General features: G+C 45.9%; 1 protein-coding gene and 1 non-coding gene across 3 annotated transcripts; both read right to left on the bottom strand.

The window, feature by feature from the left end:
• Window positions 1-128: 128 nt before the first annotated feature.
• Window positions 129-25,643, bottom strand: Dnajc2 (DnaJ heat shock protein family (Hsp40) member C2). 2 transcript variants are annotated; one of them, XM_087655575.1, is made up of 18 exons: window positions 25,500-25,554; window positions 25,388-25,452; window positions 23,426-23,616; window positions 18,639-18,714; window positions 16,116-16,214; window positions 14,776-14,917; window positions 13,584-13,664; window positions 12,287-12,352; window positions 10,441-10,532; window positions 10,243-10,364; window positions 9,266-9,415; window positions 6,246-6,334; window positions 5,977-6,046; window positions 4,133-4,317; window positions 3,161-3,261; window positions 2,921-3,028; window positions 655-809; window positions 129-269 (listed from the first exon to the last, which is right to left on the bottom strand). In XM_087655575.1, the coding sequence occupies exons 2-18, from the start codon at window positions 25,449-25,451 to the stop codon at window positions 195-197; spliced, it is 1,866 nt and encodes a 621-aa protein (XP_087511701.1). In that variant the 5' UTR covers window position 25,452; window positions 25,500-25,554; the 3' UTR covers window positions 129-194.
• Window positions 16,543-16,689, bottom strand: LOC120102645 (small nucleolar RNA SNORA48). The gene has a single exon (XR_015687346.1). It is a non-coding gene; the product is annotated as a small nucleolar RNA SNORA48 (small nucleolar RNA).
• Window positions 25,644-26,487: the final 844 nt, after the last annotated feature.

Below are 26,487 nucleotides of genomic sequence, written 5' to 3'. Positions count from 1 at the left end.
TTGAAACTTTTGCGTTAGTCTGTTATATGTACTTTTAGAGGCTAAGTCTACAACCCTGACTGTCTGGTGAAATGACTGAACTTTGTGTTGGGAGCAGCACACTGTTAAATGATGACTAGAACTCCAAGTGGGGTGTGTACAGTATTTTGAGTTTTATTATAAAAGTGCACACAGACCGAGACCGCCTGCCCGCGTCACTTCCTGGCTCTGCTGGCATTCAGCACCTGCTCCTGAGCAGCTTTCTTGGCTTTCACCATCTCCACGAGCTCCTGGGAGGAAACCAGGTTGCTGAGGTCAGTATTTTGTCACCAGAGCACAGATAATACAACCTTGGTTGAGAGAGAGAGAGACCGAGAGACCGAGGGGGGTGAGGGGGGAGAGAGAGAGGGAGAGAGAGAGAGAGCGAGCGCAGAGCAGAGCCAGGCCAAGGCCACCCTGGGCTACACAATGAGATCTTGTCCCGCAGACCAACACAAAGTCAGTACTGCAGCTGCTGAGCTCACCGCGGCCAGGGACAGGGTTAGTCTTACTTCCTGTAATAATTTTGGCCCTACAACTATTTTGATATTAAAGTCAACACTGTTATCACCCAGTCGGTTGACACATACGAGCACTGACTAAACTGTAATCTAATGAGTCTATTACAACCACAACCTTGTATCGCCTCATGCAGTCCTTCTTCGTCCTGCCAGGAACGGCTTCCGCGATCTTTTCCCATCTTTCCGGAGTATTTACCGGGTATGTTTTCAAAGCCTGTTCTAGAAGTTTCTGCTCTTCTGTTGTCCAAGGGATGGAATCTATGCAGGGACCTGTTTAAGACAAATTTGTTTGAATGGTAGACAGTGATCTTGAAGCACTTCTTGAATGAATCTGGTGGCACCCATTTCCCCTATCAAGTGAGTGCCCCTTCAGATACAGGCTGTGAACAGAACTCGTTCTAAAGGTGAGGAACATATGTTTACACATGAACTTCTATTTCTGAAAGAGAAAGAACCCAAGCACTAGTGTGCACACATCTCACCTACAAAGCACAGTTTAAGAGGTGTCAGCCCCACAGTGCTGGTCTCCCCACATTTACTTTTTAGATGTAAATTTACAAAGTTGGATACTCAAAAAGAAAAGTCATTTAAAATGGAAGGTGGTGACACATGCACATGACCCCAGCTCATCTGGACACTGAGGAGGGGGTCACTTGAGCCTGCAAGCTCCATAGTGGACCTCTGCAACATACTGTCTGTCTCTAGGAAGAAAAAGCCACTTTAGATATTGATTGTCTTTAGGACCAGGAAAAAGACATTTAAGTCACAAGCACAAACCCTTTTTGCTGAACGGACCCTGGAGACCACTATTAGACAGTGGAAGGAACTGCTCAGGGAAACACTGACCAAGCTTTCGTGACACACAGGCGGACTCAGGGTAGGTTAGTGTTGGGGTCCTATGCTCACCATAGCTGCTAACCTCTGAAATGGAGAAGTGTTCATTATCTTCCATAGCCACTAATTTAGTTTTTCAGATTAACCCTTTGGATTTGACTAAACAGCTAACTGGTTAAAAAAAGGCTAAGCATTAGTGCACTTCTGTGAGATCAGAGTATTGGATACTGAAAGTCAGGCTGGTTACTGCTCTATGGCCAGAGGGAAAGGAGAGGAGAGCACCTAGACACTGCTAGGAGTCTGACTGCTGCATGCAATTACTGGCTCTCAACTAAAAGAAAAAAGGATACTTGCCCCAAACAAGGCAGAGAACCAGTCTCTTTATTTTAAGCCCAATAAACTACGCCATTCTGAAGGCAGTTTTTAAGTTGTGGAAAGTGCTTACGTCCAATGTTCTCTTAGCATCAAAGCTTCTACTTAGCCACACAGGCTTAATGCACTTCTTTGCGACAAAGATGGGTGACACGCATTAACTTCCGTTTTCTAATTACTTTTTCACAAGACAAAGCAAAACAATGTATGAGAATGACTGTTCAAATCACAACCCAAAAAACTGTGCTAGGGCTGTAAGTCAGTGATACAATGCCAGCCTAGCAGAGGCAGGGCCTGCATTTGATCTCCAGCATTGCAAAAAGCATCCCCACAAAACAGTCATCGGTGGATAATAAAGCAGACTAAGAACACAGCTAAGCCAAGATCGCGTAGGAACCATGTTCTGGAGAACCTAGTTAAAGGGTTGGTGGCTCACAAATACATCAGGTGAAACAACTCAGAGGAAACTTCAACCACTGATAATTACAAAAATAAACATATTGCCAGGCGGGCTGGTGGGACATAACAGTTCAGAGTAATTCAATTCACTAGAACATAGATGATAGCTATGGAACAGCTTTAAACTTTTATTTTTAAAAGTTTTCAGGAAAGAATCCTTCTAAACTGTATTTCCCAAATAAGAACATTTTACAGCCCTGGCTTATTTCTTTACTATTACCTACAGCTATCTATTCTGAACTATTTGAGACTAAGTTATAGATACATGGGAACCTCCATATTTAAATAATTCAGTATGTTTTTCTCTAAAAACATACATCTAGAGGTCAGAGAACCAGCTGGAGCGGTTCTCTCCTCCCACCATGTGGTCCTTGGGAATGAATACAGGTTGGCGGGCCTGTGCTACCAGATGCCTCTATCCACTGAGCCCTCTCGCTTGCCCTACTGCACATCTTCTAAAACAAGGCGATGAGCCATGAATATTAAAATGTTATGTGGTCATATGTCCAGTATCTCCCTGTTAGCAGTGTCCACTGAAACGTCAGTTCTTCCGCTAATGGAATCTCTAGAGAGCTGCTGTTCCCAACTAATGGGGAGTTAGTTAAGTAAGCCTGCTATCGGGCTGGAAGTCTTGGTGTCACCACCTCCCGGACACTCTAGACAGCTTCCAGGCTTTACGTCTCTGGGCAGCGCTCTATGCACAGCAACGCCCTTACCTTCAAATCGCTCTGAGGGTGCCGCACTGTCAGCCTGAGGGGCCACGCCATGTTCTTTTTTAAACTTATCAAATGCCTTTTTGTTAATGTCATCTTTTTGGTGAGGGTCTGAGAAATGAAAAATAAACAAACAAAAAAAACCCAACAAAACATTAAAAGATCAACCTAGTGTTTATTTCTTTAAATTACTTTTAAAAAGGTATTCAAGATAAACAAACTGATTTCTCAAAACCAACTTACCAAGTTTTTGGAGGCTTTTAGCTTTACCAATAACATCTTTGGCAGTTCTTTTGACACCAGAAGAAGAATGTATGTTCATATAATTAGCAATGACTTCCCATCTAGAGAAACCAGTATGTAAGTTTACTAAGGAAAAATAAGATAAAACAAAACCTATCACACATTTGCTGTAAGTCAGTGCTATGACCTGAAGCTCTAAGACCTGAAGAGGGCGCTCTAAACTAGCGATGCTGTTCGTCTCCACTGCTCATATCGCCTTATCTGGTTCCAGTCAACCATCTGTGATCTCACTTAAATTCAGCCCAGTAGAAATAACATTTGGGGGCTCAGCAGTTAAGAGCACTGATTGCTCTTCCAGAGGTCCTGAGTTCAATTCCCAGTAACCACATGGTGGCTCCTAACCCTCTGTAATGGGATCTTGTACCCTCTCCTGGCGTGTCTGAGGACAGTGACAGTGTACCCACATACATAAGATTAAATATATATATATATATATATGCACCGCTGGTTTAGCATACCCTTGCAAAGGAGAAATCAATCTAGAAACGAGTCTCAGTTTACTCACACAGAACGAGTGAGTCCAGATTTCTACAGCTGGAGTATGAATCCTAGCCTTTGAGATGAGCTCTGGTTTGAGGTAAAAAAGCAAGAGGAAGGCTGCAAAGGGGAAACCACACCACACACTCTAGCCCCTGCTGCAAGGCGCGGCGGAAGAGGCCAAGGAAGCAGCTCACACCCCAGCTGCATACCGCCCAGTTTCCTGGACTGTGGTGCACCTGGCTGTACGTCTGGAGAGATGGAGGTCAGAATGCACCTAGTGCTCACATTTCCCACTGTGCTGGAGCTTAGTGAACGAAAGGCGGTCTGTCTACACCCAAGCTTATCCCTATCTGTTTCTGTTAAGCTGCTACTTGGATATCCTGTTATCTCCTGGCCCCACGGCACACTGGAAATTTCCACAAAAGCAAGTACCTGGAGTTTGTCCCAGCGGGGAAGAGATTGACAGCCTTAATTAATAATTGCAGATCATCTTCTGACCAGTTCTTACTGCCACTCCCACTTCCGCCGGTTGACTTCTCTGCATTCTTAGATGCTTGCCGCATCCGGGCATCAGCTTCCTCCTTCTCTTTCCTCATCAGCTCATTGACTTCTTCTATCTACACAAACACAGAGGGCAGAGTCTCAGAAAGCACTCTGTGACCTCACCACCTCTGACTGCGGTGCCGTGGTCCTCAATTTAATGCCAACCGCATTCCAACCCTACACTCTATAGGCAAAACTCAAGCCAGGCATTGGCCTTTACCGAGCTTCTCCTCACTGCACAGGTTAAAGGACGAAAAGACACCACTGCAGCTGAAAGCCCTCGGTTTCACTGGCAAGGTGACTGGGTCTGGTTATTCACACACGAGCTCCCTTAAACCTCCCAAGTTCTTTCTCTGTGGAAATGCAGGCATGCAGGGAGGTTGTCTGTCTCTCTGTCTGTCTGTTTTGGAGTTCTGTGCTTTACAATGTTCTCCTCCTTACCTTCAAATCTGTACCCACAAATCTTTATGTGACTTAGAGCTCCTCTAGGCTGCTGCCTCTGAGTCACCTGTGACTTATTCCCCTTTCAGTCCCTCAGAACCATCAAGTCCCTATAATTCTAACTCCGACGCATTTTCCTGATTCTTGTCTTTCTTACAGAAAAATCAGTTATGTTTTAATCTGTCTTACGATTGTTCGCCAATAGCACATTAGTGCAGCACTGAACCTCCTGCTGACAGAGAGGCCTTGTGGGATGGAAACTGGTCACCTAAGTATTTAAAACTCAGTTAATAGTTCGAGTCCTTTCTCAACCGTCATTTTAACAGTGTCTCTCTCCAAAGCTGGTCCAAAGCTTGCACTGAGTCTTCCCTTACCACTCAGACGTAGACGTACTCTTAGCGCTTGTTGCATGCCCGTGCATCCTTTGTGCCGCAGGGTCTTTCTTTTGACATAACTGTTCTGTCAATTTCTTTGTGACAATGATAGCACTGGGTATTCCCCAAAAGCACCCATACAGACTACTACAAATGCACAGCCCTATATAATAGGACAATCAGGTTTTATTTATTAGTAAGTTTATTTATTATTATTGAACTGAATTCAATTTCTGGGCCTGCTTAATTACTTAAAATAAAAGGTGTAGATTAGAGAGAACAAAGATCTTTTTTGTTTATAAATATTATCCTATGAAATACTCTGGGGATAATCAAAATTTTACCCAATGCTTAAAAAAAATCCTATGATTAATGTGCTAAAGACTATAAACTAAGCACTACATAAAGGAAAAATGTATAATTCCAGAACTCAGGAGGCAGAGGCAGGCGGATCTCCAAGTCTGAATAAATTGGACACAGATTACTATTTTATATAGTTTAAATTCTGTGCAAATAAAACATTCCCATGGCTAAACAATCATGCTGTATCCACACAATGAAATACAAAGCACTGGCCGGGCAGTGGTGGTACAGCCTTTAATCCCAGCACTTGGGAGGCAGAAGCAGGAGAATCTCTGAGTTCAAGGCCAGCCTGGTCTACAGATTGAGTTCCAGGACAGCCAGGACTATACAGAGAATCCCTGTCTTGAAAATCCAACCAACCAAACAGAAAAATGCTGGCATTTTAAATTTAAATCAGCAAAGCACTTAATATAAACAATACAAACAAAATATAGTGAGAAATACACACCTACACAAAATCCAATACTCTATGCCTTTTGTAACACATGTATCAAGTGAAGAAATAGGTAAAATAATTAAATGGCAGATATAAGCAGAAGTGGTCTATCATGTTACCTGTTTTTCAAGTGCAGCTTTTCCCACTTCTCTCGTAGATGATGCCAGTATTTCATTCAAGCACTGTAGGCTACAGAAGAGAGAGTGAGCTGGGAACGTAGTTCCCTGACACAGCCTTTACCTAGCAGGCCAAAGCCATTTTCATCTCTCTCTCTCTCTCTCTCTCTCTCTCACACACACACACACACACACACACACACACACAGAAAACCGTGGGATGGGGGTAAGGCGTGGGTGAAATGTCTGTTAGGAGCAGTCCCTCAGAATACCTTGCTAGTTCAAGCCGATCACAGAGTTTTTCCACCTCTTCCATCATTTTAACCCGGTCTGCCTCATTGTCCGAGAAGTGATTCCAGTTCTAGAAGTACAAGTGTGAATGATTCACCTTCCCTCATTACAAACATCCAAGGACACCATCAACTCAAGCACAAAGCACATTCTTCCCCAGAGCTTGTGGATAGGAACGCACACACTATCTTTGTGTGCACACCAGCTGTATTCTCAGGGGTCTGTCTGATCAGCAAGCGATGACAGGCGTTATACAATGTCAGTGTGGAGCAAATCAGAGGAGAGTGCAGAATACCCATGGATGCTTTAACTCCCAGCAATTACTCAGGCACTTCAGGATCCACCCCTAGCTGTCTGCTGCCTGGCTGTCCAGATGTGCTGAGTAGGAAATCTGCTGTGTGAAAACTTAAATGTGAAAAACTTAGAGAGGTGTATAGTCTGATTAACTGAAGACTATACTCATAGTATAACAGCTTAATGAAAGTGAATGGACGACGAGTTAGCTGGAAAACCCTTCCCAGCCAGTGAGTTGCTTCCATAGTCACGTCTTCCATTTCTTACTTCTTGCTTCTTTTAACCTGTGGAACATGGTTCTTAATCAAGTCCCAAGGCTGCTTTGATGGTGGACACCCAGGCTTCCACAGCACCACTATAATGCTTTTCCTATCTGTCAGGTCACTCCTCGGGCTTCTCTCTGAGCAGCCTAGTTCCTCACTTGCTGTTTTCTAGGGTCCCCCCTCCCCCAGTCTCCACATCCCACGATAATCTCATCTACTTGCATGGTTTCTGTGCTATCAAGATGTTGCCAAGTCTGCTGTGATCCTGCTTGTAAAAATTCTACACTTGCACAGGCCAGAGTCCATCGCAGTCCATCTAAGAAGCTCAACATGACACACACCAGACCCATCCCTTTCCCTCAGCCCTTCCTTGTTCTTGTCTTCCATATCAGTAAGTCACTTCTCCTAGTAGTCCATGCAGAAAACCAAGGCACACGAAAAGTTCACTCCTCTAAACCCATCACACAACCCAGGCCAACAGGCAGTAGCCTGTCCTGCGTTAGACAGACCTCAGCACATCGGTGTCCATCCCCACCCTATCCCCATCCCATCCCCATCCCATCCCCACCCTCTCCCCCCCATCCCCATCCCATCCCTATCCCATCCCCATCCCCACCCCACCCCCATCCCATCCCATCCCCACCCATCCCCATCCCATCCCCATCTCCACCCCACCCCCATCCCCATCATACCTACAGTACCCTCGTCAGGCCACAATACTCTCTAACCTGCATTGTGACAATGGGTTCTAACTACTCTTTCTGGCTCTTGTATTCTGAGCCTCTGAGCAAAACTGAGTCAGGATCAGACTTCAGTCTTTGGCAGACTTCAGCCTTCGGCGAGACCCATGATACTGCGTCTCCCTGAGCCTCACTCATCTGCATTCTCTGGATATGCCTCCCCCCCCCCCCCCCCCCGCTCCTAATCTCTAGGCACAGGGAAATCCTACTGGAGACAGAAGGCCTTCCTTGCCTACTGCCTTGCTGGACTTGTCATATCCTCCATCCTCATCTTGAAGTGTGGGTGCCTGCTCACTTGTCATTACTGGTCAGAGGGTCCCTTGAGGGCAAGGAATGTTAATTAAAACTGCCTGGGCTACGAGACATACTGGTCTGGCCACCTGGTGAGTGAACAAATCAGCTCCTGCTGGTTAACAGCAATAATACAGGAACCAAGACTAGAACGTCTACTCTAACTTATGCGTCCTGAGTAGACTAGAACGTCTACTAACTTATGAGTCCTGAGTAGACTAGAACGTCTACTCTAACTTATGAGTTCCTGAGTAGACTAGAACGTCTACTCTAACTTATGAGTCCTGAGTAGACTAGAACGTCTACTCTAACTTATGAGTCCTGAGTAGACTAGAACGTCTACTCTAACTTATGAGTCCTGAGTAGACTAGAACGTCTACTCTAACTTATGAGTTCCTGAGTAGCCTTTAAAGAAAAGATCACATCCGCATCCCATGCTGATCTGCAGTAAGTGCAGTCCAAGCCGTGGACCGCCATCTTAGGGAGTTCAGCTGTGCCCTATCATAAAAGCATTATCCCTGCTGGGCTTGTCAACTTCTTCAGAGGGTTGGGAGGGTCACAGGAGTCTCCCAGAGCACCCACCCACTCCCTAACACCTGCTGTCTGTAACTGAATGGAGCCTCAGGGAGGGTCTACGGCAAAGCCCTCATTCCTGTTGGGTAAAGGCCTGTTAGGAGAGAAGTGCCCAGAATGGGGAGGGGGGTGGGATAGGGGGCTAATGAACAGGAAACCGGAAATCCACCGGAGAGAAGTGCCCACACGCCTTTAAGTAACCCCTCACCTATGATAAATCATTGGCTCCACAGAGTGAACCTTGGTGAATTGTACCTCAGTTTGTTGTTGGGACCTTAGGAGGAGGGGCAGAAGGGCTCACCCCTCCCCAAGGAATTTGAGCAAAAGCTTACTGCCAAGTACTGCCTGCAGGTTGTCTCACTGGCTGCCTTAGCTTCGAGATTAGGTTGTTACCTCAGCTACAGGTACAGAGGAGGTAAGAGAGCACCAAGGAATTGAGGTTACCTCCGTAGGGCCCCATAGCTACAGTTCAAGCCAGGCTAGGCTCCACGAGATGCTCAGTCAGGCTGCTGGAAAAGCTCAGTAGTTAAACACTTGCCCCAGCCGACTGCTAAATTCAATTCCCAACTGTGAGGAGAGAACTGACTCCCACAAGCTGTCAGCTGATGTCCACACAGCACATCGAGTGTGTGCCCACACACACGCATGCACAAAGAAAAAATGTAATAAAAAGAGACTCTACCTCAAAAAACAAAACAAAACCACAATAAAACCAGAGCAAACCCCCAGATAATGCATTTCAAGATCTATGTGCATGTGTGTTTGTGCATGGTGAAGAGGAAGCATCTTCACGGTTCACCATGAGTGCTCCTGCGAGCAGCTGCCCGCAGTACAGCCTACCTTGCATGAGTTACGAAGTTTCTGCCTTTCCTTTTTAATGGCTTTTTTCTGGATCTCCTTTTCTTTCTTGGCCAACAATGCTTGCTGTCTAACTTCTTCCTCTTCTTTCTCTTTAGCCAACCGAACAGCTTCTAACTCAGCTTGTCTTTGCTTTAAAAAGATGAGCAAAATCAGTATTTAATAAGGAAACTAGGCTTCTAAATGCATTATGATCTTATTTAAATGAGTTTAGAAACACGATGACATCAACTTAGTGAGGAATTAAAGTTAAAGAGAGCTGACAAAATTCTAGAAATTATAAAATTTTATTATTAGAAAATATAAAACAGACAGTTAAAAAAATAAAACAAACAAAGGCTAGAGAGACGGCTCAGCAGTTGAGAGCACACTGGAGTTTGGTTCCCAGTACCCAGGGCCTCGATTCCCATCTCCAGGGCATCTAATCCCTTCTTCATCATGAGTACACATGTAGCCATGAGTACACATGTAGCCATGAGTACACATGTAGCATGTACTAACTAGCACAGACACTCCCACATACACACAAGTTAAAATAAAAATAAATCTGGCGGGGTTGGGGATTTAGCTCAGTGGTAGAGCGCTTGCCTAGAAAGCACAAGGCCCTGGGTTTGGTCCTTAGCTCCGGGAAAAAAAAAAAAAAGAATAAATAAATCTGGCTAAAAATAATTAAGTCTGGGTATAGTAGGGCACAACTTTAATTCAAGTATTCTGGAGGCAGAGGCAGAGGCTGAGGCAGGCAGATCTTGGAGTTCAAGGCAGCCTGGTCTACATAGCAAGTTCCAGAGCAGCCAAGGCTGTATACTTGAGATCCTCAGATAAAAGAAAACTTAAAAAGCCATCACTCAGAGTGGCACTCAGTATTGTTTCTAATCATTCCACCACCGGGGCCTGAAGCCACTGGCATCCCACACCCGTCTGAAGCCACCACAGCATTGCCCTGACTCGCTCGGCCTTACCTTTTCTTTGGCTTCCTGTTCCTTCCTCCTGGCTTCTGCTTTTGCTCTCTTTTCTGCTTCCTTCTTGGCCTTTCCTTCTTCCTTAAACTTTTTTATCCTTGGGTCACAACTGTAAGCATTATCTACCCAAAAATAAGTTAGTCTTGTCAACGTCTAACATCCCGAGAAGTTAAAACAAAGCCCATAAAGTGTGCTCACCAACTAAAGTTCTTATTCTGTTCATCTCTTCCTTCTTCCTTTGTGCCCTCGTTGCTCTGTTCTGCTTTTCAATCCATTTCCTCTCATCACGACTGGAAGACGCAAAACACTGATGTCAAACGAGGACTACAGGTGAACGCCTTAAGAGACTAAGCCACTATAACTCATTCCTAGTATTTAAAGGATGGCTTTATTTAGTATTAATTTTGATTATTTTTCCTGATATTTATGTCAAAAGACTTTCCCTACATAGTAATAAAAAACTAGAACTAGCTTCAGCAACCAAGAGAAGAGTCTACGGAGCTGAACTATTCTGACACTATTTTTCCTTGACAGTTACTTAGGTGTGTTCTAGCCTTTAGCCCCCGTAGACTCATATATTAGGAGAGCAGGCTCAGAGATTGAAGCATCGCTGTTCTTCCAGAGGACCTGACAGGTGCCCAGCGCTTACAGCTGCAACTCAGAGCCCTACAAGTCTAGCTCCAGTGGAATGCAATGTTCTTTTCTGGCCTCTTGAGGCACAGGCAGGCATGCGGTGTATGTAGGTACATGAAGGCACCCATAAATATACATCAAAGGAATAAGCCCGGCCTACTGCCAAAATGTGCTTATTAGTAATAACGTGGCCATGATTCAGTTATGGGTGACCAATCACCCACTTTGGATTTGAGGTCCACTCCGAAGGACAGAATTCAAGCCTGATAATGTAAACTTGGTCAAAACCTCAGGAATGGAAAGGTTATAGGCCTCCGTGGGGAATCGACTAGTGCTGCTTTGCTAAATGAAGTGCTGTCAGGTTTCCCTTCTAGGCATTTATCCGCAGGCTGGTGCAGCTTCCCCTGTTTACCGTAGGAAGTGGTTGATGCAGACTCCTTGTCAATGCACTCAGAGTAACTGATAGGAGCAGCTATAGCAGGGCCCTCGCTCCCTGACACCCAAGGGTTCAGGACATCATAGAATGAATGGGAAGAAGACAGACTGGGGCAGCTGCAGGATGTGGAGGGGTCTGTGGAGTGTCTTCTGAACATGCTGGGGCCCTGCAGTCATGAATGCACAGAAGCTGTGGCTCCTGCACAAGATTAAGCCTGCCAACCGCCCTCATGGACGGAGGAGGAAAGCCTGAGGGGCTGCCCCTAACCGAGGGGCTACCGGCAGTTAAAGGTTGCTCATGATCCAGCAAGTAACTCCACATGGCACATGCTCGCTACAAACAAAAGGACAGGAAAGGAGGAACAAAGAGCACATGGGGCGGGAGGGTTTCCAGAGGAGGGGGCAGAGACGAGAAGATGAACATGAACAAAACACATCCACATGTATGTGCAACTGTCAGGGAATAGACACGGTTTAAAAGGACAGAGTGGCAAGATGGTGCCAGTGCTTGCCTTCAGGCCCGAGGGATGAATCTGACCCCTGGGTGCAGAGGTAGGAGAGAACTCATCCCCACACCCAGGCAAGGACAAATCTGTGTCCCCCACAGTAAATAAATAGCACAACATGAAGTGGCTGTGATGCAGCTTACTCTCCTACCTCATACAGGGTCTTAAAACCAACCTCTAACACGCATGTGCACAACTTCTTTCCTTTTTTTTTTTGTTCTTTTTTTTGGAGCTGGGGACCGAACCCAGGGCCTTGGGCTTCCTAGGCAAGCGCTCTACCACTGAGCTAAATCCCCAACCCCACAACTTCTTTCTTAAAGAAAATCTGGATGTGTGGCTCAGTGGTAACAACCGCCAAATGTAGACGAGGCTTTGGATTTGGGTCTCTGCTCCACTGTGTGTGTGTGTGTGTGTGTGTGTGTGTGTGTGTGTGTGTGTGTTCGCTCCTCTATGACAACTTATATACATACCATTCTGCTTTTTCTTTTTCTTCTTCATCTAAGTAAGAAAATTCTCTCCAAGAATCAAAATTATACCTAATATAGACAAAAAAGAAATCAAGAAAGAATTGGAGAAATAAATCTTTGTAAGATTACATTAGATACTATTACTTTTCAAAGCAGTGGCAAGCAGATCAAATGTCTAAGGCCTCCCTCCCTGTTGCTATGAGACTAACTTTATGCTCAATGCCAACACGACTGTGAAGCCAGCACTGCCTTGTCCACCGTGAAGTGTAAAACATCACTCCTAGGTCAAAACTGCAGCTCCCGCTGCCTCTTCTGTCTCAGTTCTCACTGCCTACAGTTTGTTCTGAGATGTCTCCTGTCTTCACGCTAACTACTGTGATACAGCAGTCTTAGTTGATGCTTATTTTATTTCTGCTCTGTCATATGACTGTAAAAGCTACTCCAATGGACAAAACAAACTAGTTTTATCTAGAATGGCTTTGTTTCTGTATTTATTAGCAGATAATGAAAAGATATACAACGAGGCTGGTTAAGAGCACTGCTGCTCTCCCAAAGGACACCAGTTCAATTCCTAGCACCCACATGGCAGCTCACAACCAGTGCCCCCTTCTGGCTTCCACAGGCACCATGTGTGCAGACACGCGTGCAGATAGAACACCCATACACATGGTGAATCAGAGGTAGAAGTACTATCTACTTCAGGAGCTCAGCTTTTCCCTCCTCTCACTATGTAGTCCTGTCTGGACTCAAATTCATGGAGATGGGCCTTCAGAGGCTACAGCCATGAATCATCAGACCTGGTCCAAGAACTCAATGAGGTAGGATTGTCAGTCCAAGCCTTTAATCCAAGTTCAGAGGCAGATGGATCTCTGTGAGTTTGAGTCCAGCCAAGTTTATACCAATTACACCCCCACCCTCAAAAAAGAAAAAGCTGGGTATGGTGGTGCCCAAGGCCAGCCTGTTCTACAAAGTGAGTCCTGCACAGCCAGAGCTAATATACAGAGAAACACTGTCTTGAAAAAAAAAAAAGAAAAGAAAAAAAGATGGCCCAATGAAAGGCCATGTTAGTTCCCAGTTTCTATTATTCACTGCAATCAGGCCCTTGTTATCTAGACCTCATTAATACATTAATAGAAAGCAGACTGAGAAATCATAGAAGGCAGATACAGAAGATACAGAGCATTGCAGGAGAATCTTTATTCACTTCATACGCTTACTAAAAGTTCTGCTCTTCCAGTGTGACTGATGAACAATCAAGGACGTATGAACATCCTTAACAATGACGTCAGCATGTACGTACCAGAAGGAATAAAATGCATCTACATCTTCAAATGATGAGTTCATATCACCAAGTTTGGGAACATTTTTCTTATTTGACCATCTGAAATATTAAGACAAAAATTTGACTCAAATGAGATTTTGAATAGGAGCTCAACCTACAACCAGTTCTTTAAAAACAGCAGCTTTTCCTGATTAACCCCTTCCAACCTGCACCCTTTGCAATTCTCTGAAGTGGTGTGTTAGGCAATGCACGAGAGGGCAGGCTGGGGACAGTGAAACACGACCCGACCATCTCCACTCCATGTAGGACAGGGGTGTAGCCGCTGCCAGGCAGGCTAACTAGGAAAAAGGGCTACTAGGCTTCCAAAGCTCACTCACTGCCGCCCCTTAGAAATGCAGCACAGAAGTAACCTGCAGGGCAGCACGGTCCACAGCGCAGAGGGATTTGCACCTGTTACTCTTTATTTCTGAAAAGGACTAGGAGATGAGGTGACTACACTGTCTTAGTCTGCTAAAGAGCACAGACTCCCACATTGTCTACACCACCCTCAGTGAGAGCGGCCAGTCAGACCGCACCACATCACTAACCAGAGCAGTCTCTCGGAGCACCAGGGTGTGAACAGTAAAGCAAGCCCAGAACTCTAGGACCCGGCACCTCAGGCATTGCTCAGACTCGCCCTGTGACTCCTTGTGCAGTTACGGTAGGCGGAGATTCTGCTCGTGTAGACGGGGGATCAGGAACACAGAAGACAGTAACACCGCACACTATTTAAAACTCACTCTAGTGTAGGAAGTATGTACTGACCCTCACGATGTGGTAACTGACCCTTCCTCAGAGAAGCCTTATGGAAAAAGATGCCTAACAACAAAGGGGTGGGGGCTGCAGATGCAGCTTAGTGTGGAGCAGGTGTGCAGCATGCAGCACTGCCCAGGGTTTGACCCACATCAAAAGCTTCCCTCAACTGCCAACACCGACTCGGTGCAGTTACGGGTAGAGGGGACACAGAGGGGACACGCTGTCATCCAAACATCCGCATTAGCGTGTTACCACAGGCGAAGTGTCACGGCAGACAGAGTGCTCTTTATTAGGGCTCAGTACTGCAGAGAAGAAAGGAGTGCAAGCTACTGATGGAGGAACAATAGAAACCCAGAGGACAAGGCAGCCGCTGACATTAGGATCAAAGGGACGGCGTGGGGTTGCTTTAACTCACCTGGAATTCCTTTCAAACACTGGAGAAAACACTTGGAAAAAATTCTCCTTTGCTTCACTTTTAGAAGGAACTGAGTTGTCAAAAGTAGGATCTACACTGTTAAATGCCCGCCTTTTCACTGGATCAGACAACATTTCATAAGCTGAGAAAAAAGGAACATGGAAATATAATGTTATAGGTAAGGACACACAGAAATAGTAGTTACTGCACTGATGTGCAAATGGGGTCATAGCTATACTATCTAAACAGCTGTAAGTAACTGTGTGATTTACTATTATATAACCAACAATTATTTTTTGCAATGCGGGGGCTGTACACTGACATATGTACACTTACAGGTGCCAAGCAAGTGGCCGGCCCTGAGCATCAGCTCCATCCCAACCCATTTTTTAAAAACAATTTTTAATTTATTTATTTCATGTATGTGAGTACACTGTCACTGTCTTCAGACACACCAGAAAAGAGCATCGGATCCCATTACAGAGGGTTGTGAGCCACCATGTGGTTGCTGGGAATTGAACTCAGGACCTCTGGAAGAACAGTCAGTGCTCTTTTTTTTTTTTTTTTCCTGAGCTGGGGACCGAACCCAGGGCCTTGCGCTTGCTAGGCAAGCGCTCTACCACACAGTCAGTGCTCTTAACCGCTGAGCCATCTCTCCAGTCCCCCGTCTCAACCCATTTATAATTAGTAAAACCTCCGAGCAAATGGACCATGATTTAAAAATGTCAAGAGCTTAGAATCTGTAACACCATATAGAACACCCGTCCCAGGCCTGACAGCACAGGCCTTCAGTCCCAGGAAGGCAGAGGTACATGGGCCTGCCTGGACTTTAAGGATGGCTGGACAGTTTGGTGGGACCCGCCTTCTTCAGAAAGGGCAGGCGTCTGGAAGGGGGAGCTGGGCTGTAGTTCAGAGGAAGGGTGGTTTCATACCTAGCACTGCAAACACTCCAATATTTATTTATACAAGCATAGGTATATGTGTATATATAAATGTTTTTATATGATCAGCTACAGGTAATCAGGGTTAAGAATCACCTGGGAGTTAGTCTTACCTTAAAACAAAACCGAACCTGTCTCCTGGGGATGCTAATAAAATGCAGACTGTAACCAGTAAATCTGGGAGAGGCCTGAGATTCTTCATTCCTAACGGACTGTTGTTTGTGGATGTTAAAAGTCAAGGCAACCTTACTGTAGTGAGGTTCTGCAGAAACTACTAGAAATAGCATGATGCAACCAAAATGTTTTAACGTGTTATAATATATACGGCATGCACAGGAACTCAAGCCCTGCAAGCCACAGGTACTGCTCTTGGAAACTGCGTGAGAGGTATTGTCTTACCTTTCGTTATACAAGTGAAGTAGTCGTTGTCCCCTTCTTTGATGGGTTCCCCAGCCGCTTTCCGCTTGTCTGGGTGATGTTTCAAGACCATTGTTTTGTCTGCAGGGTCAGTCAGATATCACGGGTCTGAGTGGTAACTTTTTAGTGACTTGAAATTTTTCTTATTCAATTTTAAGTCATTTTTTATTGACATTTTCAAATCCATCACACATCATAATCGCAACTAAAAGAGCAGCCTATAGTTTATCCTTTCCTGTTTCCCTCCTCCTAATCTCCCTGTCCCACTTCCTTCCTCTACTCCACTTAGTGACGCCTCTAAGACAATAAAATTGAGCATCTCTACTCACCCACTAGTTTTAAACTATACATTACATTAAGGCAGGGAGCCTGCTTAGCATGCAACTCTGGTGTTTTGTTTTTTTGTTTTTCATGTGCCCTAGGCATGAAACAGCTTTGGCCACCAAGCCAGGCATCAAGCTAGGATGAGCAAAGGCCTCCTGCCATGTGCTCTGCCCCTGACTGATGTAAGAACAACACCACAACCTAGGTGTCTCTCTGCCCACTGCCAGGGGGTGCAACTCTCGTTTTAAAACTATATACTACATTAAGGCGATGAACTTGCTTAGGATGCAACTCTAGTTGTCAACCTTTTAAGCTTTAGAGTAATGATTCTACTTTCAAAAAGTGAATCCATTAATACAACTTTCATCTCTGTCCAGGCCCAAAAGATAACATATATTTCCAAAGTAACTAACTGTTCTCTTTAGGTTTCTTAAATCTTATCGGTTTCATTCAACTGGGATGAAATTTTCAGCAGTAAATGCTATTCCTCAGATTTTAGGTACACAGTTCAGTGTCCAGACAGGTGTAGCCTGTCAATATAATGTAGCCATGACAATACCCAGAAGACAGAGAGGCCAGCTGCTCACTTCCTTCCTGGGACTCCTTTCTTGGGCAGCTCCCATCTGTCCCCTACTCAACTGGGCAACATCTTCTAATTATGTCCCCATGGGCTGCTTTTGTGTGTTTTGGAAACACACGCACACGCACAAGCACGCACGCACGCACACTAGCAGGTCTCTATGCCTGGTTTCTTTCACTCAGTACTGTGGTTTGAGACTCACATCCTCAGGCGAGTCTTGGTCATCTGATCTTGCTCTTATTGCCGGGCATATTCAACTGTACCAGATGACACTACCTTGTGTATTTATTCCCCTGCTAGTGAACATTTGAGCGGGTTCCCACGTGTGTACAATTTGATAACACTATTGGGAATATTCCTCTAGAAATCTTCTTTTGGGCACATCAAATCTGGCTATTTCTATATATTCTACAAGGGCTCAGCACTGTGAGATGCCTTCATTTCCTGATGGCTGAGACTCTCAGCTTGGACACAGTAGCCACTGCTTCACCTATGAAGAGGCATCTCCCTAGTTCAAGTAGGTAAGCATTAACTATTATTAGGAAGGTCACAGAAATGCTCTAGAAACCCATGAACTGACCTGGATCACTCGGTCTCACACTGCAGAGCACCAGTCACGACCACTGCCATTCAGCCAGTGAAAACTTTGACTTCTCTCTCCCCTGCTCCGCTAGCCTGGCCAGCAGAGAGATTCCGTGCAGCATAGCTAACGCATGCTGCTCTCTGAAATACGTGCTCGTCAGTAAAATCTAAGTGGCGTGCTACACTCACCGTCTTGAGACACAAACACTACCAGGTGTGCAGGCATACACCTGCAGTCACAGCACCCGGAAAGCAGGAAGGCCACAAACAAAGGCCATCGTGGCCTGCACAGTGAAATACCTAACGTATAAGCAAAACGGGGTGGGAGATGGCTCAGCAGCTGACGGCACACCGACTTTTGCAAAGGACTCAAGTTTTAGCACCCACACTGGACAGCTTAGACCTTCCTGTAACTCTCTCTGCAGGGATCTGATACCCTCTCTGCCCTCTGAGGATGCCCACATTCATGTGCACACACCCACACATACACAATGTCGCATTTCTCAAAACTAAAATCTTTTTAGGAAGCAAATCTAAATGAGACATAATTTTTTAATCTAACCAGAACATGGTGATGTAGACCTAACCCTCTGCAACCCCAGCTCTTGGAAGGCAGACACTAGTCTAAGGTCTGAGACAGCAAGATTCTCTCTCTCACCTGAAAGAAATCCTCAAAAATTAAATACATACATACATACATACATACATACATACATACATACATACATACCCAGACATGAAGCTCAGTGGCAGAGAGCTGGTCAGGACTCAGGGCCTCAGGTTTGACTCCCAGCACCACCCAAACCCAAGTCAAATACACAAAACCAGTTTTCTTGATGGGCAATTACTCTACAGGGGTTGTCTTTTCTTCTTTCTCTGCACCTGAACTCTGAGAACCCTCAAGGTCCCCACTACCATCCCTTTCTCAGGCAGGGTCTCACGTACTTAGACTGCTGCACTCTGGGTTTGGGTTACAGCTCCCACATCAAACGTTCAGCTGCTTCAAAATGAGTACTTACGAGCTGCTTTGATCTGTCTCTGTGTGGCTTTGTATCTGACGTGGCCAAGTCCAAGAACTGCATAATGATCTTGATTCTGATAAACACACAATAGGGAGTTAGAGCACACCCAACCCTCTGTGTTTGCTATCACTATTTTCCAAAGGGAGGCTGCGGCCATGGAGCAGCTGCTTAGCATGAAATGAGCCCCTGAGTCCAAACAAAAACCCTTAGCACCATCCAGTGTGGTTCTGTACAAATGGCTCTGCATGGCTGAGTGGGCGAGTGGGCTGGAGTGTACCCTAAGTTCCAGCACTTGGGAGGCAGAGGCCCGCAGAGGCCCGCAGAGGCCCACCGAGTATTTCTGTGAGTTCAAGGCTACCTTAGTTTACAGATCCAAGTTCCAGGACAGCCAGGGCTACACAGAGAAACCCCATCTCAAAAAACAAACCAAACCAAAACCAACCAACCAACAAGAATGGCTCGTCAGTCGTGAGTTAGGGAGCTGCGGATGACAATGCAGCCTTCCTGGTGTTTTAGGCACAGAAGCATAGAGAAGGCTCTGACATTTTCTAAGATTAAACAACAAAAACAAGCAAGTGGAAGAACCTGGAACACCTAGCGTCTTCTGAACATGCCCGACTGAAGAATCGCTTTCTTTATTTCCTATATTTTATACCCTTCCCTCCTTAAGTCAGATTCACCCTGCATAATCCAGAACCTGGTGAGGATGGTAACAGAGCCGGCTGGGCCAGCGGACCCTGAGAACACACTGAGGACACGGCCCCGGGGAGCACAGGGAGTAAGCTGGGTGGGAATTTTGAGACATGGAGGACGCAGCTTCTTTGGAGACACAGTTCTTGCTTTCCTTTCTGCTCTGGTCACCATCCTAGTGAATTCATCACCAAGGAGGCAACAGTGGCAGTAAGGCCGCATTAACCCAAGCTGTCACGGTGTCTTGGAGAAAGAGCCAGCTACTACATGAAGAGGGGGTGAAGGCATGTAGCATGAAGAACAATCAAGTAGCCCATGGCGGGCGGTGCTACCCACGACCCTATCGATGGTCCTAGATGGTGTAAGAAATCAGGCTGAGCAAGCCAGGAGGAGCAAGCCGGTAAGCAGCATTCTCCATGGTTCCGGCGTCATCCCCTGCCTCCAGGTCCCCGAGCTCCCGTCCTGACTTCTGTGACAGGCTGTTATATGGAATGTAGGAGGAAATCAACCCTTCCTACACATGCTGCTTTAGCTCATGGTCTTTACTTATGACAGCAATAGAAACCCCAACTGAAACAGCCCTTATCTTTCATCTCTGAAGAGTGGTCCTAAGACCATGTTTCCAGTCACTACTCCATAACTCTGCTGCTAGTCCATTTCATGAGGAATTCTCCAGACGTGTTCTCATACCATTTCAGCCATTTTCCAACCCACTCCAAAATGGTTGTGTTCTGTCCATTCCCACTGCAGATGCCGACTACTTCCTTAAGTACCACCTTCCACCCTTTTGCATTCCATCGTCTAGGGGCAACCTGGCACATTCCGCCCCTGAGTGGTCTCCCTCCTTCCTACAGCCACACTCATCACTCTTACCGGCTTCTTAGTGGTCTTCACAGATCAGGTAGGGTTCTCTTACCTCACTGCATTCTTAGTCTTCAGGGACCTCACCCAATCAGGGGATACGGGCGAGTCCTCTATCCACGCTAACAACCCCCAACCAACTCCAGTGAAAACTCCTCTGAGTCCCAAAGAGCCACAGCATCTCTGCCTAACCGCCATTCCATTACTCTTTGCTTTTCCCAAACATCAGCCTGTCGCTCCTGTTCACTGATGGCACTGCCCTCTTTTCCACTCAAGATTCTCCCATGCTTTCCACCTGATGGGCATACTCTCCCCTTCACTGGCAGCCATCTTCTGAGCCTTCGGGTCACTCTTTACAAGTCATCACCTTACTTAAAAGGTTTACCTTAATCTCAGTTGACAGACCTTTCCCATCTACTTCATAGTAGCCCCTTAGATACTCTTGTCCAGCCTGTCCAGCATGTACCAGCCATGAGCTCTGGCTTGCTGCCAGTTCTCTGGAATGCTAGCGATGGTCTGGTGATGTTGTCCTGCTCAGGAGGACAGTCTTGGCATGTGGCAGGGGCTTGCTTTATACCTGCTGAGTGAAGCCAGCGGACTGTGTAAGGAGACCCAGCCACTGTCCTCTGTTCTGAGAGTTCCCTGCCCTTCCTTCCTTCCTCCCTTCCTTCCTTCCTCCCTTCCTTCCCTCCCTCCATCTTTCTCTCTCTCTTTTTTCTTTCTCCTTCCTTCCTTCCCTCCCTCCCTCTTTCCTTCCTTCCTTCCTTTCTCCCTTCCTTCCTCCCTCCCTCCCTTCCTTCTTTCCTTCTTCCCTCCCTCCTTCCCTTCCTTCCTTCCTCCCTTCCTTCCTCCCTCCCTTCTTTCCTTCCTCCCTTCCTCCCTTCCTTCCTCCCTCCCTTCTTTCCTTCCTTCCTTCCCTCCCTCCCTCTTTCCTTCCTTCCTCCCTCCCTCCCTCCCTTCTTTCCTTCCTTCCTTCCCTCCCTCTTTCCTTCCTTCCTCCCTCCCTCCCTCCCTCCCTCCCTCCCTTCCTTCCTTCCTTCCTTCCTTCCTAAAAATCTCAACATTCACCTCAGCCTCCTGCTGAGCCTGTCTGCCCTCAAGTTACTGCCTTCTCTTGTTTTTTAAACTTGGAAAACAGTATTTCACGCCTCTGATGTCTCACTTCATCTCCTAATTACTGTACAAACCTGCAAACTCTCACAATTCCAACTCCTTGGTTAGCAATGAGGCCACTTAAACCTGCTTGCCAAATCTACCAGCTTTTTGTCCCTTTTCAGGTTACAGGCTCACACACCTTTGCATCAGTGACATTGGTAACTGCCTCTCCCTCTTGAGAATTCTCCCACCCTTAGTTTCTAGATCATAGATAGCACTTAACATTCAGTAAACCTTTGCTGAACTAGTAAGTTTTTCCCCTTCACTTTTAAAAATAGGATCTCATCTATCCCAGGCTGGCCTCACGCTCCTACCAGTCTCCTGAGAGCTGAGATTACAGGTCTACCACCATGCCTGGCTTATGGCTGCTACGAACTGAACCCACCAGGGCTTTGTGCACGCTGGGCAAGTTCTCTACCAACTGAGCCACATCTCCAGCCTCTCCCTCCTCCTTTCCTGCATCCTTCTTGTGTCCTTTACTATTCCTACATCGTAAAGACCCATCTTCCTCAACACTCAGTCCCCTTCTTTTGAAGAATGCAAGGGCTATCGGGCGCACCTCCATGCTCAGCCCATTACTGTTCAATGTCTAGCATTCACCAAGCACCAAGCTGTTACCTGCTTCATACACGGTGTCATTACTCCTCATTATAAGCCTCTGAGATGTCCACCAACGGCACCAACAAGGGAGATGAAACACTAAGATGCCGACAACTCTCCCAAGGTCCCAAGGCACCAGACGGCAGAGCCGGATTCCGGCTCAGGCACTTAAGTTCCACAGTAAACTCACACTACTCATTTGCCCATACGCATGTGCATGGCTGGCTCTGCTGGTACCACTCACTTCTCTCAGCCTCAACTGCTGTGCCAACCACTCCGGAAGACTCTTACTGAGCCACAAACCAATGTCCGACCAACTAGAAGACAGCTTTACTCATATTTCAATACAAAACCGCCTGTAAATTCCTCAGTCTGCATCCGAACCCCGGGTACCATTAGTCTTCTCTACCAAACTCCCTCCTGCCATTGTGTGCTTCCTCTTCCTCAAAACCTGGCTGCACATCTCCATCAACAGGCTTTGCCTGTGCACTAACCCTGGAGCAGAGCACTATCCATTTCCCTGTTAGGTTTGCCCCCACACTTCATTTTCCAGACTGCCAACAGAACTGCTCTTTTTCTCAAACTTCTATTAGAGACATGTATGTTTGCATGTGCGTTTGTATGTGCGTGTATGTGGAAAACCATACCAGAGGAAAACCTCAAGTGTTATTCCTCATGCAGTCAACCTTTTTTCCCTTCTTCCAGTCAGGGTTTCTCACTGGCCTGGAGCACACATTGTATCTAGACCATATACTCTTCCACCACACTGCTGGGATTACATAATGTGCTTTAGTCAGAACCCTCGGGTCCCCAAATCCTTCCTGTCTCCTTTGCTCTCCTACTAAACTCCCAGACTTTTTAAAGTGGGTCCTGGGGGCTAAACTTACACTGGCTTACAAGTACTCCAGTGACTTATCCCCCTGGGGCTAGCCTGGGAAACTCTGCTGACTTAATGTCTCCAAGTCATTAATTCATTCCTAAATATAGCATTAAGAATAGAGCATAAACAAAGTTCCATCTAGATTAGATTTTTTCTGGGCCTAATATCCACCCGCCATGTACTCTCCTTTGATCCCCCATGTGTGGAAGACATTCTCTGCTCCTGTGTCTCTGGTATCCTGTATTCTATCCTGAATGCCTTTTCTCCCTTCTCTTTTCATTAACTGCCACTCCTATTTTAAAGATCAACTGGAATTTGTTGTCTGTTTTTTAACAATAGTGCCTTACGTAGCCCAGGCTGGTCTCTAACTGCTGTGTAGTCAAGGAGGACTTTGAACTTCCAACTTTCCCGTCTCTATTCCCCAAGTCCTTGGATTACATACTATGGTCAGTGCTAGGCCAACTCTGGGCTTAGCAATACCTATGCCTATCGTGCTGAACTGCCTTACAATACACAATACAGTGTGCTAGTGGGGAAACTAGGAACGTGGCCTATGTTTAGATGCCCTGAATGAGAGAAAGCTCTACATAGTAAATACCTTCCAATCTTTGGGATCAAGTGTTTTCAGCATGGGGAACTCTTCTAACTGTAACTCTTCATCTTCTGATTCCTCTGACAACTCTTTCTTATCTTCCAGTTCCTGAAAAGATGTGGAAGCATTTCTGTTTCTCCTCTTAACGAAAGCTTCAAACCATCTTCCCACGGGTTCGACTTGACAGACTGCAGAGGCTGTGATGGAGAACAGTACGACTTTAACCTACTGCATGGAGCACATCTATTTCCAGGCAGCACGATTTCTTAGGAAGAGCAGAACAATGACGTCAGAGTATAATTTTAAAACCACCAACTATAAAAACACCAGTTGCATCATGGGTAACAAATTATCATTGGTAACATCTTTTTTTTTTCCAGCAGTCTCTTCCAGCTAATGTGCCACTAAGGCTGATGGGAGGGAGGGGTTCAATGCCCAGAACCCACATAAAAATAGGAGAGACCTGACTGGGTGAACTTTTCCTTTGACCTCTGCACACATGCTGTGTGGAACTCAAAAACACTTGGTCATTTATATTTTTAAGCAAGAGAAAAGAATTTCAGCAGTTCATCAGTATTTTCCTGAGGATGTGAGAAAGGAGGGCCAGGAACTAGTAATAGTAATAAAACAATAAATGATAAAAAGCCACCAAGAAAACAAAGACTGCACACTCAGGGGATCTTAGCAATAGTTTAGCTATTAAAATGGTTAATAATTCTAGGATTCTTCAGCAACAACCTGTTAAAATAGACAATTTTCCAAGCCAATGCTGGGGACTTATTACTGTTTCTATGTCCTAGTGACACAGGCTGGATGTAAATCCAGAATTCCTGGGCTTTAATCCAGAACTGTAAATTTCTTGAAACAGATTGAATCATTTCAGGTTGGAAACAATACCAATCTTATCCAGTTCCTAGAATATTTGAATGCAGTTTTACAATTATAACCTGTTGTAGAGAAGATAATATGGAATAAATCACTGTACATCTGTATAACAGAAATTCAAAAATGGTAATCTGTGTCAGGGAAAAGTGAGATCATAATTTTAATTTCATAAGAAATCAAAGGCAATTTTTTTGGTGCACAATTTGTGGGCAACATTTTCTAAGAACTTTTCTTTTTCACATTTTAATTGTTTTATTATGGTATTAAATTTTCCTCCACCTAACACAGGCAAGGAATCACACGCTAAAATGAACCAGCTGTGTAGTGGGGGCGTGGCTTTCAAAACAGTGCCTTTGAAGCCATTCTCTCCAGTTCAGGATTACCGAGACACACACATGCAACACATGCCGTGGGAAACATTTAAAAATCACATTCAACAAGTGCCCATGGTAAGCGGCAAGAGGCTACGGGAATTAATGCAGATCCCTAAAATGGGAGACCCGACACTAGCAATACTTTCTGGCGTGCTGGGCTGTAAACCAAAACACCTACAGCAGGAGGCTAAATTGCACTTTTGACCTTTCTTCGTGTACGCCAAGCTTTCCAGGAGCATCCACAGGGGGCTTGCAGAGGAATGAGGAAGTTCTGAGTTCAGACACTTAAAAAATACACAGCCGGGAGCAAAGGCAGAGGTAAAGGGCTTAACAGCGTTAACATGGCTTTGTACCACTCCCCGCACGTGGGTGCGTGCAGCCGGGTCGCTCCGCAGTGGGCAAGAGGATGCTTTAGGGGGTCTTTCGGGGAGCAAGAGGGCTCGGTCCTCAACTGCTCAGCCTCCTCCATGAGTCAGCAGCCCCAAGAGAAAGAAGTAACCACAGGTGCACAAGGAAGACGCCCCCACCCTCCTTTCTGAGAAACCGGGGACACTTCAAATTACAGCACCGAGCAACAGGGGCTCCTCACGGTCCCACGAGTACTGGAGCAGATCGCCGGGGTCAAGGCTACTGAGACAAGGGTTGCTAGGGAGAGGGCTGAGGCAGGGGCGCCCGAGGCAGGACGGAAACTGGGTTGGTGGGCACGTACCGGAGGTCAGAGCGTGGGTGATGGCGGTGCCCTGGCCCTCCGCGGCGCTGGGCAGGAGCAGCATGCTGGCTGGAGCTGTTCCCGCGGACGCCGCGGCTCTCGTCCAGCAGGCAGGGCCCTCTGCGTCCTCACTACCTGCTGGGCTGAGCCTCGCGCCTAGGCTTTACGCCCAGGAACCGGCGCATGGAGACGACCAGTAAGCACTTCCGGGATGGGGCTTTCGCGGCGCGGCCGCCAATCCCACCCCTACGGACTCGCGCCAATGCGCGCGGCCGCCTACTTCCTCTATGACTCTAAACCGGCTGGAATCCAAGGTACCCGAACGAACAGTTCCTAAACGCATCAGTTCCTGCGTGGAAAAGGATTGTTTTATTTTGCTTTTTGTTTTTGTTTTTGTTTTTTCGCACAAGGGCGAGACGGAGAAAATAACTTTAAAAACGAACTTAGTTCACAACGTCACCCAGGCCGGCCTCTAACTTGTGAAAATCATGTCTCAGTTTTCCAAGTTCTGAGGTTTCAGTCATAAACTACCACTGATCGCTAGGTACCTCATGTAACTGGAATCATATAACTATATATTATTGTATTATTATATTAGCTGTAATTAATTATATATTACATTATAACATTGTCTCTATGTGAGTGGTGTATTCACTAGTATAATGGTCACAGAATTTTTTAAGATCAAATAGTAATATATTCACATACCACATTTTTGTCTATCCATTCATATGCACTCGATCTATTCTTTATTTGGCCTATTGCTAATGCAGCTATGATCATGGCTGTACGAGTGTCTTTTTGAAATCCCACTTTCAACTATTCGGCATTAGATATTCGGAAATGGGATTACTAGTGTATATAGATTTTATTATAGTTGTTTTCAGTTTTCCACAACCAACAGTGTAAAAAGGATCTACTTTTTCCCCAACATCCCCTCAAACTTTGTTTTCTTTTTTAAAAATAATAGCGATCCATGGGTCGGGTGTGGTGGTACACGCCTTTGTCACAGCATTCCAGGGTGCGGATACCTGTAAGTTCGAGGACAGCCTGATCTACACCACAAGTTGCTGGACAGCCAGGACCACATAGAGCCCCAG

This window comes from Rattus norvegicus, chromosome 4 (genome assembly GCF_021556685.1).
Source record: "Rattus norvegicus strain SHRSP/BbbUtx chromosome 4, alternate assembly SHRSP_T2T, whole genome shotgun sequence".
Lineage (NCBI taxonomy): Eukaryota > Metazoa > Chordata > Mammalia > Rodentia > Muridae > Rattus > Rattus norvegicus.
This window is presented reverse-complemented; position numbering and strand designations above follow the sequence as displayed.